Source organism: Hemicordylus capensis, chromosome 1, assembly GCF_027244095.1.
Source record: "Hemicordylus capensis ecotype Gifberg chromosome 1, rHemCap1.1.pri, whole genome shotgun sequence".
Lineage (NCBI taxonomy): Eukaryota > Metazoa > Chordata > Lepidosauria > Squamata > Cordylidae > Hemicordylus > Hemicordylus capensis.
The window spans coordinates 157,266,444-157,283,351 of NC_069657.1; the positions used below are offsets into that span (position 1 = coordinate 157,266,444).

Genomic DNA, 16,908 nt, shown 5'->3' on the forward strand with positions numbered 1-16,908 from the left:
TTGAAAAAAGTGGAAGAATCACACATTTGGTGCTTAATTATCTTATCAGTTCAAGCAGTATATACTGTTGCATGCAACTGACCTCATACTAAAGACAGAAAAAAATTTTTTTGGTAGGGAGGAAGATAAAGCAATATTTACCAACAATTGACTTTGAGAACTCAACACATGTTGGGGTGTGTGTGTGTGTGTGTGTGTGTGTGTGTGTGTGTGTGTGTGTAAAAAACATATATCCTGTTCTTACATGTTAATTGCAGTGTTCACCCATATAAGTAACTGACCATGTCTACAACTGCATATTCTTTAAAAATTAAATAATATTATAATAAAACAAATTGTGAACACTATGAAATGGTCCTCCTGATATTGCAACATTTTGAAATGAGTTAATCTCATTAGTTGAACCCTTTCAAGTAGGGTTCTACACCAGCTAAATGTTTTTACTATACTTAAATGTGAGGTGAAAGCAAATAAAAATGAAACTTTATAAATAGAATAGAATTGTAAAATACACTTATTTCCTTCCATATTTATGGTGTGTATGTGTGTATGCCAGCCACAGTGCCTGTGCTGCAATAACATCATTGGCACAAGTTGCTCTCTCACACAGTGAAGACTCCTTACAATAGCTGTCACAGCAGCACCCTTAGCAACCAGCAAGCATAGCCATAACCTCAACTAGAAAATCTTCACCCATATATTGACTGAGTACACATTACAATGCAGATTGCAGAGTAGTGAGTGAAGCACAAGTTACACTCAAGGCCAGACATGGAGCTCATCTCTTACCATGAGAAGAAGTTGTCTTCTCTTCTTCTGCAGTGTAACCGTACATCCCTGCCTGCCTGTCTGCGTCAGGTTTACACACCATGGCCTCAGATTGGTGCTGGGCCCCGGCTGATAGCTTGACACATGCAGGGGCGTAACTATAATAGGGCAAGGAGAGACATTTGTCTGGGGGCCCACTGCCTTGGGTGGCCCCCCAGAGGCAAGTCACATGACTGACTCCCCCAGCCGCGCACCCTTCAGTTATATCCATCGTCCAAAATTGATGTGAGTGTTAAGACCCGGAGCTACCAGAACAGCATGTCTTTCTCTAGTACCATTTAATGACTTGCGTCGCCCACAATTTACAAAACCTTAAAAAAAATAATTTAGGATGATGTTCTATTGTAGCACATAGAGGTGTAGGGGTGTGTGTGTGTGTGTGTGTACGTACACACACACACACACACACACACACACACAGAGAGTTGCAGGTGGGAAAGAAAGCTGCAAGGGTCTTTAGTTGATAGACTAGACTGGTTGCTGTCATAATGAATTTTGAAATGTTTATGGAAAGTATCTATTAATACAGCAACAGGTTCTGTATTTCAATAATTTTAACTTCAGTATTGACACTGGGGATTTATGGAAGATTAAAAAATGGGGAAATGTCATGCCTACCCCACCCGCTCAGTAGCACAATTGTGCGAGGCCTTTGAATTCTGGGGATAGTTTAATAGTTGCTAGCTCATCTAGCCCTAAGCCTCTGTAATATAGGGCTGACTACTAGTATTTGAACTGGGAGAGCAGGAGGCTGGTCACCTTTACAGTGCAGGGCATTCTGCTTCTTACCACTTTGCACTATGCTGTACAGGTCGACCTCGTTATCTGCGGGGATTCCATTCCTGCATATTACTGCTGGTAACAAAACGGTGCTCATGAGGTATCGAGTCTATGGTATTGCTGGGATTAGGTTTCTAGACTTTTTTTAAAGCTCCCCAAACACGTGAAAACAGGCCAAATAAAGTACCTTACCATGCTCTCCAGGCCTTCAGGAGTCCAAGGAGGCCAAAAAATTGTGTGCTTTTTTTGTTAAACAATTCACAAAATGGCAACTGGAAATGACCTCTGAGGTCAACCCAACCTGCGGCTACATGGAATTAACCCCTTTCCTGCTGTTTTCTGATAGGCACCAGTGGCAGCATGTGCAGGTGCTGCTGGGGGACGGGCAGCGGGAGACACCTTTAACTGTAAATTAGTAGATGCTTACCTCTCCTGCTGCTGCACCTGAAAGCTGTTCAGAGCAGCAGCACACCACTCAACACTCAGCTCCGCCACTCAGCTGGCCTCCGTACATGCATGGAGGCCATTTGCTGGCCATGCAAATGTCCTCCGCCAGCTGAGTGGCGGGTGGATGCCGTCCCTGCAGTAGCACCCGCTCTGACTGCTGCTGATAGGCATGGGATCATCAAGTTTACTGTTAAAGGAAGTGATAATAGGTCTACATCTTTTCTTTTTCTCTCTCCTCTTCTGTTATCATCACAGAGTAAGGAAACTGAATTTCTATATTGGTGTGATTTTTTGTCCTGGTTTTAACATCTGTTCCACTGAACAACTTTTATCACTAACTTTGTTTCCTGTTCTGTTTCAAGTTCAATTATGACTTGGCTACCTTTCTTCAAAAGGGTATGGAATGCTTTGGAGTAATCCCAAAGTAGCATTTGGCATATGACTGAACTAAAGCCCACTATGTTTAGCTAATCATCCATTGCTTCTTAAGCATTAACACCCATAAATATTACTTGTTTTGTTTCCCAGTACAGCTTTTGCAGCCAGTGATAGCCCTGTTGGAATAGATAATGTCTGAAGAGCAGGGCTCTTTTGGGACTAAAATATCTCAATAGAGTATGCAGAACTGACCTCAAAAATAAGGTTAATCAGTAACTAATCTGTCTTTTGCCAACGCCAATTCCTTTTGTAATTTCAGAAAAAAGCCAAAGGACAGCATCTGTTTGAACAGATCATGTACCATCTGGACCTCATTGAAAATGACTACTTTGGACTACGGTTCATGGATTCAGCACAAGTGGCAGTGAGTGGAATGGGCTTTTCCCCTTCACAGTAACAGATTCCCTAAATCACACTGTCTAAACATTTAAAAAAAAGTTAATGTAGTGGTGCAGCAGTATTAGTGGTGCACCAGAATAGACTACAAAATTCTACAATTACTGTTTTTTTGTTGTATTTTTCTCCTGCACTGATTTATTCTCCTGCACTTACTTATTTAGCACGGAGAGCAACTGGCCCTATCCATCTCCAACACAGCATTCCTCCAGTGACTGTTGCTTGTGTCTATCTTACGTTTCATTTATAGATTGTGAGCCCTTTGGGGACAGGGAGCCATTTTATTTATTTATTTATTTTATATCTGTGTAAACCGTTTTGGGAACTTTTGTTGAAAAGCAGTATATAAATATTTGTCTTATCATTATTAGTTGAATGGCTAGACGGGACTCGCACTAGGTAGATGTTGATTCAAGTTTAGTTGTACATGGGCAGTTCAGTCCCAAGCAGGTATACTTGGGAGTAACTACTATTGCGTTAAATGGGACTTACTCGCTAGTAAGTGTGTTTCAAATTGCAGCCTTAGTTGGCTGGCTTTAGACAAGTGGCAGTTTTCAAAATATGAATACTACTGTGAATATCTGTGTTCTTGTATCTTATTACTTTCAAAGTAGACTTGACAGTGTTTGGTGTTTTCGGTCCTTTATAAAACCAGTGAGGTGGGGCACATAATTTTATCAGGCTATCTAGGTTAAAGATCCTACCAAAATCTCTGATAAGAGGCTTGTCTTGAACTGTAGGGCTTTTTATGGAGTTCTTTCTCGATTCCCTTGGCCTAGCCTTGAATTCTAGTGCTATGTCCTAGTAAGTGTGTCGTCGAGTTGGTGTAGACTCCTGGCGACCACAGAGCCCTGTGGACGTCTTTGGTAGACTACAGGAGGGGTTTACCATTGCCATCTCTCACGCAGTATGAGATGATGCCTTTCAGCATCTTCCTATATTGCTGCTACCCGATATAGGTGTTTCCCATAGTCTGGGAAACATATCAGTGGGGATTCAAACCAGCAACCTCGAACCTTTTTTGAACCAGTCAGAAAGAATTGCCCAAAGCTCAGAAAGAACCAGCCCACAGGATCCCATCCACTGTTGCCAGCTTTCTCATCAGCTAGCTTTCCTCCCCAATTCCATATTTTCCCAAATATATAAGTGGGGAAGGGGAAAATAGCTGCTGAGAGAGTGTGCAAAATCTGAGGACTCTCGCTAGGTTTCCAGTTTTCCTCAATGAGGGATTCTTGAGTGTGCTTTAAACCTTGCATTGTTAAATGGAACTCAAGGAATAGTTCCCCCTCCCCTTCTTGATATGAATAGGGAGAAATAAAAGAACATACACTTTTTCTAGTTCAGCAGTGCAGACTCCAAGTATGCTCACTTCACTGAAGGCTCATAGAAATACATCTCAGCTTAATTCTGGGAACTCTAGTGGTGTGTTGTTGTTGTTTTTGAATGCTGCTTATAGATGAGTCAGGAACATCCATTAAAAAACAACCTGTAGTTCCCAGAATTCACGAAGCAGCTCTCTGCTTTAGCCTTGACTCCTGTTTTCTTTCTTCCTCCTCCTCCACTTGGTATGTTTCTGAAGGTGTGGGAAAAGCAGGGCTCAAGGTAAAAGCAGACAAGAGGGCCAATGCCAAGTCCTCGTATAAACTGAAGTGAATTTGAGGGGTGGGTGGCCTCTGATCATAATAGCTCAGGGGTTTGTGACCAGTGGGAGTTTGCTTCTAAATTCCTCCATTTCTGAATCTTTTCTATTCCCATTTTTTAACTAGTCAGGTGAAATATTTTGAGGGGCCTTACTTCAGATCTCGCAGTATTTTGCATCCCCACCCCCACCCTGGCTTAAAAGTCAGTGCAATGGTTAATCTTGTGTTGGAACTTGAAATAAAAGATTATGTTGGACATAAGTACTAAGTTTCATTCCAAAATCTCTGTCTTCCATTTTGGAAGGGCGGTATACAAATCAATCAAACAAACAAACAAACAAACAAACAAATAAATAATACTCAGTCACAATATATCTTGCATTTTCTCTCGATTGTGAAAGTGTATGTGGGATTGAGCTGATATTCCAGTCTGAAATTTATTTATTTATTTAACACACCCACACATTTGTATAGTGCCCGAAACGCAAGTCTCTGGGCAGTTTACCAAAAAAAAAAAGTAAAACACACACATAGTGTGTGATATATATATAGGTTCATATATATAAAAATATGTGTGTGGGTTCGTGTGTGTGTGTGTGTGTGTATAATATGTGTGTGGGTTCACACACACACACACACACACACATATATATATATATATATAAAATATTTGTGTGTGTTCACATATATATAATGTGTGTGTAGAACATAGTGTGTGTTCTACAAAAAAAGCAGAACACACCAAACTGCATTCCAATAAATGTTCAGGGGAGATACTGTGTTTCTTAACAGAGAATGCCAGATAGGCAAATGAAATGAAAAGCTTTGTTTTACTCAGCCAGTTGCTTATGATATGACACACTGAGGGCTACATGCTGAATGTTTTGTACTGTACAGTCTACCTTGAGGTGATTCCTCACATCCTGCATTAACATTCCCGCTTCAGTCAAAAGGCATTCTGAGTGCCTTAAGTGCACACAATTATTCAGCTGATAAGAAAGTCATAGGTAGCTGTGTTGGTCAGCTAGGCAAAAAAACCCCACAGCATCTGGCACCTGGTGAGGCTTATGCAAATGAAATCTGCATAGCTCCTCCTTCACTCCATTTTAAGACTGTTGTAAATTGCAGACTTTGGGCTCTTACAGATTTTTTTCTTTCTCCCACCCTTTTGCTTTGCTTAACATTCATCATGATGAAGAGTTCTGGAGAATCTGAAAGTTGGCTGCTCACGACTTTGTGTCATTTTAGCTGGCCCTAATGAGATGGAATATGAGATGGTGGCTTAGAGATTTCTACTGGCTCGAGACTCCATCTAGCCTGTCTTTATGTATGTTTAGTCTTTATTATAATGTACAGTTTAGATCCCTTGGTGGCTGCTCTTCCTTGCACTTCCATTGCTTCATGTGCTGATAGAGGGAAACAATCATCCAATTTCCATCACATTTTCTTTTGCAACATCGTTATGCTCTGGAGGCTGTGAGCTTTGGTTGATACTGTGTAAAATGCAAGCTCTAGGCAGTTCATAGCTTATATTTGTTGTTGTTCAGCTGTAGTCATTGATTTGGAGTTAAGAGAGTGTATTGCTCAGTCTACTGCGATTGCTTTAGTTTTCTGTTTGTTATACCATAGTATACTGTAGTAATGTTTGATAGCTGACACTTGCCTGCTTTTAATTAATTTATTCATTACATGTTTAATGAGGATGGCTTTTTATGCAAATTAATGAATTCCAGACCTGGGTGTGCTGTAATACTATTTCCAGAAGAAAATTTACTAATTTCTTTTCTGTGAATTGAGCATGTGGATTGGGAACATTTTGCATAATCTGAGGCCTTTGTGTTCTGCCCAGTTGCTTTCTTTGCACAGTGGGTGTGAAAGCAGCATTGTATTATGAGGTGATGATGAAAGATTACTTTTAAGAACATAAGAATAGCCCTACTAGATCAGGCCCAAGGAGCATCACGTTTCACAGAGTGGCCCACCAGATGCCTCCTGAGAAGCACACAGGCAAGCGGTGAGTAGAGATGTGCACGGTCCGGACCAGTCCGGACCGGCACCGAAGGGGGGCCCTTTCTTTTAGGGCGGGAGGGCTTTCTTACCCCTCCCGCCTCTTCACCCCCTCCAGCGCCCGTATTTAACCAAATAACGGGGCGCTGGAAACCAGCCGCCCCCACCGCCGCCCCCCCCAGCAGATGCACATAGAAAGGTGCCGCCATACCCCTGCCGCCATCGCCCTCCCTCCCTCCCTCCCTCCCTCCCAGCTGCCCGCCCGCCCGCCCGCCCAAGTACTTACCCAAAGCTGGAGTAGTAAACGAGAGGAGCTCCCGGACAGAGCTCCTCTCGTTAGAAAGGCCTGATACAGAATGAAGGCGCTTTGCGCGCGCCCGCACATGCGCGCGCCGCAAAGGACACCGGAGGCCCGGTCTACCCGCCATTCTGTATCAGGCCTTTCTAGCGAGAGGAGCTCTGTCCGGGAGCTCCTCTCGTTTACTACTCCAGCTTTGAGTAAGGACTTAGGCGGGCGGGCGGGCAGCTGGGAGGGAGGGAGGGAGGGAAGGCGACGGCGGCAGGGGTATGGCGGCACCTTTCTATGTGCATCTGCTGGGGGGGGCGGGGGCGGCTGGTTTCCAGCGCCCCGTTATTTGGTTAAATACGGGCGCTGGAGGGGGTGAAGAGGCGGGAGGGGTAAGAAAGCCCTCCCACCCTTAAAGTTATACCCCCCCACCCGGACCTGAACCAGCAAGGGCCGAACCAGTCCGGCAGTTCGGCCATTCCTTAGAATGGCCGCCGGACCGGTTCGGACTCACCCCTAGCGGTGAGGGCATGCCCTCTCTCTTGCTGTTGCCCCCCTGAGACTGGTATTTAGAGGCAATTTGCCTCTGAGGCTGAAGGTGGCCTGTAGCCACCAGACTAATAGCCATTGATAGACCTGTGCTCTCTGAGCCATCCAAGCTAGTTGCCATCACCACATCCAGAGAATTCCAAAAATTAATTATGTGGTCTGTGAAACAAGTCCGAGATTCCCTGGCCTTCAGTTTCATGGGATGACCCTTAGTTCTAGTGAGGGAGAAAAATGTCTTTCCATCCACTCTCTCTACTCCATGCATAATTTTATACACCACTTATCATGTCTCCCTGTAGTCGCCTCTCTTCCAAACTAAAAAGCCTCAGATGCTGTAGCCTTGCCTCATAAGGAAGGTGCTCCAGGCCCCCGATCATCTTGGTTGCCCTCTTCTGCACCTTTTCCAGTTGTACAATGTCCTCCTTAAGATATGGTGACCAGAACTGTACGCTGTACTCCAGATGTGGCCACACCATATATTTGTATAAGAACTTCCTTAGCTTAAAAGGAGTTCAGGTAAATTCTTGGGCCTCCTCATGATTAAACACGCAATAATGGAAAAGTTAACTGACAGAATTTACTGCTCACCACTTGTACGCAGATCAAAAGAAAAAGAACCAAAGGGCCCCCAAGTTGCTTGGGATAAAATGGGCAGTATCTCATTAATCTTTGAACTCAGTGTCCTATGTCACTTGACAGCCATAGAACATCAAGATTTAATAAATGGGCAGCTAAACATTTCTGTGTTTAGTTGTGAAACGCTGAGATATTTCAGTGCCAAAAAGATGCCAGTGCACAAGAACTGTTCTTTTTCTAAGTATTCAAGTCTCTTTAACTGGACAGTAGTCTTAACTCTGTGATATATAATTTCAAGTTCTACTATTTTGTGTATATTGTGCACTTAGTAATGTTTGTTGCTATTTTGTTGTCTGAGTTAATATCAGTATGCTATCTCCAATGAGGCTTTCCTTTCACCACTCTGACTTCAGAGTAGACTATCTTTGATCTAAGATATGATGAATATCTTACTTGATGAATATCTCACAGACCTTACTTAGTCTCCCTATATAAGGGCTGTGTAGCCTGAAATACAATGAGGTTTTGGATATTGTTGTGGTCCAGTAAACTAAGTGAACCTTTTAATTGCATGCCTTATAAAGTAGAGTACCCCACAATAAAGAGATTTAGGGGTTAATTGCTTCTACAAGAACAAGAGTCTTTGAAGTCTTCTCTTGCTTAAGCAGTGTCGTGCTGGTTGCAAATAGGCAGCACTGTATATAGGAAGGAGTAGTGCTTTGAGGGCTCTAGTACTTATGTTGGGAATTGTGGGTAGAGTTTTGAGATACAGAGGAGAATCCGACCCACAGTCTAATAGCATAGAGCATCGGGGGTGGCATAGGCCAAAATTGCATCACATTCCGTTAGTTCATCTGAAAGTTTTGAGATTTGTTTTACTGCTTATTCTTTTGAGATCTAGATTTGCAGGGTTCCTACACAATTCTGTTGAATCAAAATTATTTGACTTTGGTAAATCTGTTTTAGAAATTACTGCAGGGGAAATAGAATATTGTACACACTGTGTGGCAATTAGATTGGAGCAAAGTAGAGTTACCAGGTGAACCTTCATTGTGAAATCAGGTCTCAGTATTTTCTAGGCTTTGAGCCTTTAATAGCAGTTCCTTCCCATTTGTCACTCACGCTGAACTCTTGGAGATGGTGGTAGTGTTAGGAAGTTGAGCTAAGTGGTATCGGTGCCTGTCTCTGGTCTGTTAACTGCCTTTTTCTGGAATGTGGAGGAGGTGAAGGAAAACAGATTGGAGATGAAGTAAACATATTCTCTGCCCAGTCTGGGAACATCCTATCCCTTTCATTTCTGTGTACAACTTCATAATGATCTACAGTACTCAAACCTGGTGAATTTTCTTAGCAAACGAAGTTTGGGTTGGATGGGGACAAGCTGTTGATAGATAATTGTACCAAGAAGGCATGTTTATGGTGTAATTTTATATTGTAGATTTATTGCCTTGTGTGTCCAGGAAAAATGATACACCATTTCCTTCCTAAGCAAGCTTAGGCTACCCCACTGCAATGTTGTGCAAACTTTGTTTAATGCTAATGAGTGTGTTTTTTCAAGTGCTGTCCAGTTCCAGTGCAGTGTAAACTTCTATGTGGGACATAAAATATAGTTTTCATTTGATATAATTCATGACTGAACTTTTTCATGTTTACAGAGATGCTCTATGGACTGTGTTAGCAGATATGAATATTCTGTCTGCCCGATTGGCTAGAGGTGACTTTTAAAGATAGCAGAGGGACTACTTGTTTCAGTGTAGAAAACAATGACTGCTTTAGATTTTTTTTTAACCTTCAGAGTCTTATATTGACATAATATATGCCGTTGTGCCACCATTGAGCAATTGCAACTACAAATGATAAATTTTTGTTCTTTCACTTCAGCCTTATAGTAGTCACCCATTTGTTCATCTAGCATGAGTAATAATTGCCTTTGGGTATGTAGAAGACTGGTGCTGGAAGTCGGCAACCCCAGGCCTGAACCAGTGTATGCACTGACCTGCTTAGCTAACTATGCCCAGTCTGGAATTGAAACATTGGTGTGGATTTGCTGGTGACTCTAAAGAAACAAAACAAAAGCAGACCCCTGCAAGGTTATTTTCCTAGTTGAACAAAGCAGAATAAAATTTATTTATTATCATGTAAAGTACAATGGAAGCCACCTAATGGCGCAGCGGGAAATGACTTGACTAGCAAGCCAGAGGTTACCGGTTCAGTTCCCGCTGGTATGTTTCTCAGACTATGGAAAACACCTATACCAGGCAGCAGTGATATAGGGAGATGCTGAAAGGCATCATCTCATACTGCGTGGGAGATGGCAATGGTAAACCCCTCCTGTATTCTACCAAAGACAACCACAGGGCTCTGTGGACGCCAGGTGTCACACCTACTCAATGGCACACTTTAAAGTACAATGATTTAGAGTTAAAGTTGACCCTGCTCAAAGGCAGTTGTTGCAACATACACTGTGAGTCAAATTAGACATGATGGGAACAGCAGCATTCATTTATTAATGTGTTAAGTGGGGGCTCACTTTTTAGAGCAAAAGGTATACTCAGGTGAAGAGAGCTGGAATCACCCCAACTTATCACCTCATGCCCAGCTGCTCCAAATACATCCCCCCCCCCGCCTTGCAATATCAGAGCTGGACTGGGATGAACAGACACAAAGTTGACTGTGGGGAAGTCTGGTTAGACTTACCTTCCCCACAGATGACCACACCTCCTGTGCTGGGCACACTCCCTGCACGCCCAGGCAGCAGGGAGGGTTGGGGGCCGAGATGTGTCATCCCAGCCCCTGGAAATGTGTCATCCTGGATCCCTTCCTTCCCTGGGCTCCCTGCAGTCTGGCACCTACGGCTGCAAGCAGCTGCGACTGACGGACGATCAGGAAAATGACTTTGTTTTGAAGGGAGGCTTCTTAGGTGGGTTTGCTGCCGTGGTGCTGCCAGGATCGGCTCAATCCCAGCAGTTCACACGGGTGTGCAAAACCGAGCTGGGCTCCCTTAGCCTAGGTTTGCATGTGTGTGTGAATAGTCTCACAGGAATGTAAAGTGGGAGGGTTCATCTTCCCTCATGTATTTGATGTAAAAATAGTTCCCTTTCCCCTGTTTTATATCTGAATGGGTTATACGTGAATAGGCATACATGACTGCTGCTGTTGCATCCAGTTCGATCCTATAAGCAGAGAGGCTGCAGAGCCAGGGTTGAATAAACATGGGTTTATATGCTATGAATCATGATATACATCTTCAGTTTCTCCTCTATGGTCTTATATACCCATGAGGAAGGGCACAAAATTGCACCTAGTAGGGGAGACCTGTCTGGCAGGATTCCTGTGGAAGGATCTTCTAGGAAACAGAGAGAAACCAGCTATCTTACCCCTCAGGGAAGATCAGCAAGAGTAGAACTAGTACAGAGTTATCCTGTGACTGCCTTCCAGGCCCTTTGGCTATATAGAGATGTTCTTTGATATTAACACACGTTAACAAATGTAATAAGATCAACAGTACAGTTTTCCTCAGTGATCACTAGATCTAAAATGTGTGCCGTGGCTCAGACGCGGACCTGAAACAATGCTAGTACGAGTTCAGGAATCCATTGCTATCTGGATGTAACAAGAATTTCAGAATACAGCACTTTATCAGTAAACCCCATAAGGAAGGGCTGAAGATGGAGTGATGAAATTGTTTGCTTCAAGCTGAAGATAAAAGGTCTGAATGGTTCCTCCCTATAGGAAAAAATTAGCATGTTGGGAAAAAGTGTGGCTAATACCTGTAGTGACCAGGCTCCCCTCCCTCTAAAGAGTTAATCGGAAGTGAATCCTTGTCTTGACTGACAGGCTGGTGAACTCTAGGGCTCAGCCAATCAACACACCAGGTAGGTGGGACCTAGGGAGCTGTTGCTAGGAAGAAGGGAGTTCTTTGTTCACAGGCAAATTACCGCGGAGGCAATAGAGGCAATTGCCTACGGTGGCGAATTCTGGGAGAGCGGCAGATCTTGGGGCAGGAAAAAGTTGTTCTTTTAAAAAAAAAATTTTTTTTAATTGCTGCTGCTGGCCGTGATGAGACATCTGCCCCACCGCCACAGTGAGGAGGGTAGGGGTTGCTGGTGGCAAGGATTAAGTCCCCCCATTTTTAAACGCCACTGCAGAGGTGGGGCAGCAGCCAGTAACCAGAAACGAAAATGCGGCTGCCTGTGGGGCCGGAGAGCACCAGGGGATGAGAGGCAAGTCCTCCTTTTTCATTAAAATCTCACAGCCATGCAGCAGCTTAAAGCGGGGACCGGTAGGGAGGATTGTGGTGGGGGAGGAAGTTCCCCTGCCATTTTACCTTAAAGCACCTTCTTCCGCTGCCTGGACAAACTGACAAATGGCGAGGGAGAGCTCCTTCCAGCTTCCCTCCTCCCTCACAAATGAGTGTACGCCTCACTCCCGAAGAAGACATCTTCTTTGGGCACTCATTTGGGAGAGAGGAGGGGAGCTGGAAGGAGCTCTCACTTGCTGTTCATCAGTTCGCCCAGGCAGCGGAAGAAGATGTTTTAAGGTAAAACGGTGGGGGAACTTCCTCCCCCACCACAACCCTCTCTCCCAGTCGCTGCATGGTTGCAGGATTTTAATGAAAAGAGGAACTTGCCTGTCATCCCCCGGCGCTCCCCAGCCCCACAGGCAGTCGCCACTGTGTGGTTGCTGGTCACTGGCTGTTGCCTTGCCACTGTGGCAGCGTTTAGAAGTGGGGGGGGGGCTTCATCCTTGCCACTGGCGACCCCTACTCATCTCGCTTTTGTGGTGTGGGTGGAAAATCCTTGGCCGCCTACGGGCGACAAAAGGGTTAATCCACCCCTGGCTTGGTTGGAAGAAATTTGACTGGAACTGCATGGGAGGACGTGACCATGGAGGCTGGCTGCAGGAGGATAACTGTAAAGCCTGGGAAGACAGGATAACAGGCTTGAAGTCCCATCAGGAGTTTGGTGAGTTCAAGGAAAAGGGAAGTTTAGTCTAGAAAAATGGTTTTAGTCAGACTTTACTTTAGGGATGTTATATTTCTTTAGTGTGTGTACTCTGCATATTCTGGATACTGTTCTGTTATCGTTTACCTGCAACATAATTGAAATAAGAAACACTAGCCTATGCTCAATACACCTAGGACATTGCAAAAGTCTCTGTAAACATTTAAGCATGCATTAAGACAACCAATTTTTGTTATCCTATTAAGTATTCTTAACTGTAGCTAAACGCTGAGAAAGCCTCAGATGGAAGCAGTCTGTAGTAATTGAATAAAATTGATTTTTTAGTTTTTAATTTTACAAGCCTCTCCTAGTTGCTGTTTAACTCGGGACAGGGGTGGAGGCAAAGGGGGAGTTTCTCTGGTGCGAACACATCCTCAAACAGTCATAAGCAGTGGTCCCTCTAATTTTTTTCATCTCTGTGCAGAATGAGTTTTGTTCTTCATTCATTCGTTTGATTTCTATACCGCCCTTCCAGAAATGGCTCAGGGCAGTTTACATAGAGAAATAATAAATAAATAAGATGGATCCCTGTCCCCAAAGGGCTCACAGTCTAAAAAGAAACACAAGATAGCCACCAGCAACAGTCACTGGAGGTACTGTGCTGAGGGTGGATAGGGCCAATTACTCTCCCCCTGCTAAATAAAGAGAATCACCATGTTAAAAGGTGCCTCTTTGCCAAGTTAGCAGGAGTAAATATCTTGATGGCAATATCAAGGCACTGTGTGCGCACATGCATTCAGAGTGGGGCCTTCCTAATTCAACCTGAGCGGGATCTAAAATTAACTGAGCAGACACCAGAAAACTTGTGAGTGCGTGCCTTAGAGGGAACAATGGTCAGAATCTATCAGTTTTCTCACCACATGTAGGCTTGCACATGGAATATTTTTGTACTTGTCCAAGAGCAAAATTAAGAGGTTTTTTTTCTCGGATTATCCCACCCCAACCCTGGAGAGTTTCTGTAGACAAAAGGGGTGGTGGCGGCAGCATTTTGAACCTATCAATAATACAGAATAATTTTAGGAGAAGTCTAGCCAGGCAGCTCAACAGGGGTGATTCAGCATTTCTTTCCCTCACGTGAGCTTGTTCTGAGACAAAGGCTTTAACCTGCTACAGTAGTCCTTCTTCCTCTAAACATCTAGCTTTCCATGTGGAAGGAAGATACTGTGGAGCATTTTAGTCATGATTTCATCATCTGCCATCTGAACTGTCCTGGAACAGTTTTATCACATGATCTGCTGTTTGTTTAGAATAGATGAGGTCCCAGTTCCTATTATGGTTATTAATAGGCTTGTGATGTGGAACCAGAATCAGAGCCGCTGCATGTTGTCATAATGCTTGATCACAACCTATAATTGAAGATAGACATGCATGTTTTACAATACAGTTGTCCTTCACCAACCATGGGTTTGCCAATTGCAAATTTGAGTATCTGCGGCTGGCAAACTGTCACCCCCCTCGCCAATTGCAACTTGAGTATTCGCAGTTGGTGCCATTTTTCAGTCATTTCTTTGGCTGATTTCTGGTGTCATGGGGTCAATCTGAGGGTCAGGGGTCATTTACGGGCTTGGGGTGATTTTGGGGGGTTTGGGGGTCATTTCCCCAATGTCAGGAGACATTTTCCTGGGGCCGGTGGGATTTTAAAAACTTTTTTGCGGGGTGGATTTTAGGCACTTCAATGCTTGTGTTTCCCCTAACCCCCTGTTTACAATGTAATCCTATGCCTTGCCAACTGCGAATTCACCAACTGCAAGGGTTTCCAGGAACTGAACCCTCATGGTTGACGAGGGACAACTGTAGTGTACTTGCCAGTCTGAGCCTATCCAATCAAATATCTAGTTGCACTAACCTATAATCTAATGCCTACTCTACCTTATCATAAGACATTTGCCATCATCCTATTGCCCTATGCAATAAGGCAGTAGGAGACTGCAAATAAATATCTTGGGGCATATGAATATTTGACACATGAACCTGCCTGAATAGTGCTGGAAATCACAGGCCTCTCTCCTCCTCCTACACTGCCCCACAGACCTCTGCCCTTGCAGCCTTCTGAAGTCAGGCAGTTGTTGACTAGAGGGGAGGCCTTTTCCCTTGTGCAACCCTTCATGTGGAATGTTCTTTCCAAGAAGTTTCAATTGGTACCTGATTTGATGTTTGTTTAATCTAGTGCTCGATGTTGTTTGCTAATTTTTATCAATCTCAATATTGCCTTAATGCTCTGTTGCATTTATTTTGCCATTGTTAACTGAATATTGTTAGGTTTGTGAGCTGTCCTTAGAGATGTCAAACTAAAGGATGGTGTACACAAATGCTGGGATAAATAAATATGAAGGCAACCATGTCAGGCATTTTGAACTGTGAATGTTGCTTGCAGAGTATTGGATATCATAGGTGGTAGCTCTGCAGTTCTGTACATTTGATTGCCCTGATACATATAAGGATTTTGTTGCCAGCCACGTGACCTAGAGGAAATGCATAGCAGACTTAGAAAATATTCACTGGTTTTGCCCCAGTCTTCTCTTTCTCATCTCCCCCCACCAAATCACTGTTAGATCCTGTTCTCAAGTTAATACAATCTGCAACTTTTTATCTTGTGCTACTTGCCAGTTGCTGAGCATTCCCAGAAGATCTTCTATAAACAATTCATGCTAATGCCTGTGTCAGCACTTGAAGTAGACAATGCATTCCGCAGTATTAATTTTTAAGCATAGCTCTGTGAGAATGTGTTTGTGTTTGAGCAGAAGAGATGTGCATTAAGACAAAACTAATAATTCTAATCATACCCATTGGCACTGGTATGTCTTGTTATTACTTGGAAGGTTAGGATTTGTGTGTTCCCTTTAAGTAGAGTTTGTAGCCTATGGACCTTTTCATGGAATTGTGAGAATCCCATTAACTTTCTAGCTCTGTAGAGCTAGAGTGTAGAGAAAACTGTGAATGTGCTGTGGGGGGAAGATGCTGCTGTTGATTTGAGTGCTAGATAAATCACCCTGTTCTCCTTTAGTAGGCAGTTACAGCCATCTGACTTACTATTCTTCACCCTTGCAAAAGTTCAAAGTTTTTAAAATCCAAACACACTTGTCTGCATGTTTTGATCTGAATGGTTCAAAATAAGATGCTTTTCAGGGTGGATGTTTAAACTAAAAAAAAAAAAGAAGTGGAAGTGTTTTTGTTTTGTTAGTGCATTTCTATGGCAGTTCTTCTTTATGGTCTGCCTTTTATAGTTTATCTCCATTTTTCTATTAAAGACCATTTTGCTTAATTGCTGCTTCTTCTCTTCCTCCTCCTAGCACTGGTTGGACAACACAAAGAGTATTAAAAAACAAGTTAAAAGTAAGTGTCTCTCTTTACTTCTTGACTTTCCTCTTTTTCAAAAGAGTGTTGGGTACCCATGTGAAATATTTGCATCTTCAGAATGTATTTTGGCAGAATGAAGCAATCAATGTTCTAAAAAATGTTTTAATACCAGAAACTTGGCAAATGCCTAGTGGTGACATGACTCCCTTTTTACTCATGTTACATAACTTCTTTAATCATGCTGTGTTTACGGTTGGTTCATCACAGAGAAGTGTATGTTTAGTGCCCCAGTTCTGCAGTACCTGCTGTATTCTTTCTCCCTACAGTGTGGATTATATTCTAGTAATCAAGTCACTGGCTTGTGTGCATGCTACATATACCTAACTACCTAAAGGAACTCTTATAGTAATAAAACACAGAATGGGGCAGAAACCCTTATGATCTGGTAATACAAGTACTTTGAGAGGGTGTACAAGCAGCATAATGATCTTCCTGATCTAGGGTTTCATGTGCTGGTGGGGAGCGAGGTGTGGAATCTACAGCAGAATGCTACTCCTCTTTTCCTTGAGGGAAGACATTAGCAATGAGTGTGAAGATGATGCTTCCTAGCCTGCATCCTATTCTTTATTTACTGTCAAAAGCTTTTGCTTCCACTTTTCCA

General features: G+C 43.2%; 1 protein-coding gene across 1 annotated transcript in view; it reads left to right on the forward strand.

Annotated features, from left to right (window-relative positions):
• The window catches only part of LOC128327661 (band 4.1-like protein 5), a 63,795-nt gene that overhangs the window by 13,591 nt on the left and 33,296 nt on the right, over positions 1-16,908 (forward strand). Inside the window, exons 3-4 of the mRNA XM_053256723.1 lie at positions 2,753-2,857; positions 16,241-16,283. Of these exons, the coding sequence (XP_053112698.1) occupies positions 2,753-2,857; positions 16,241-16,283 (148 nt within the window). The remainder of the gene's footprint in view (positions 1-2,752; positions 2,858-16,240; positions 16,284-16,908) is intronic.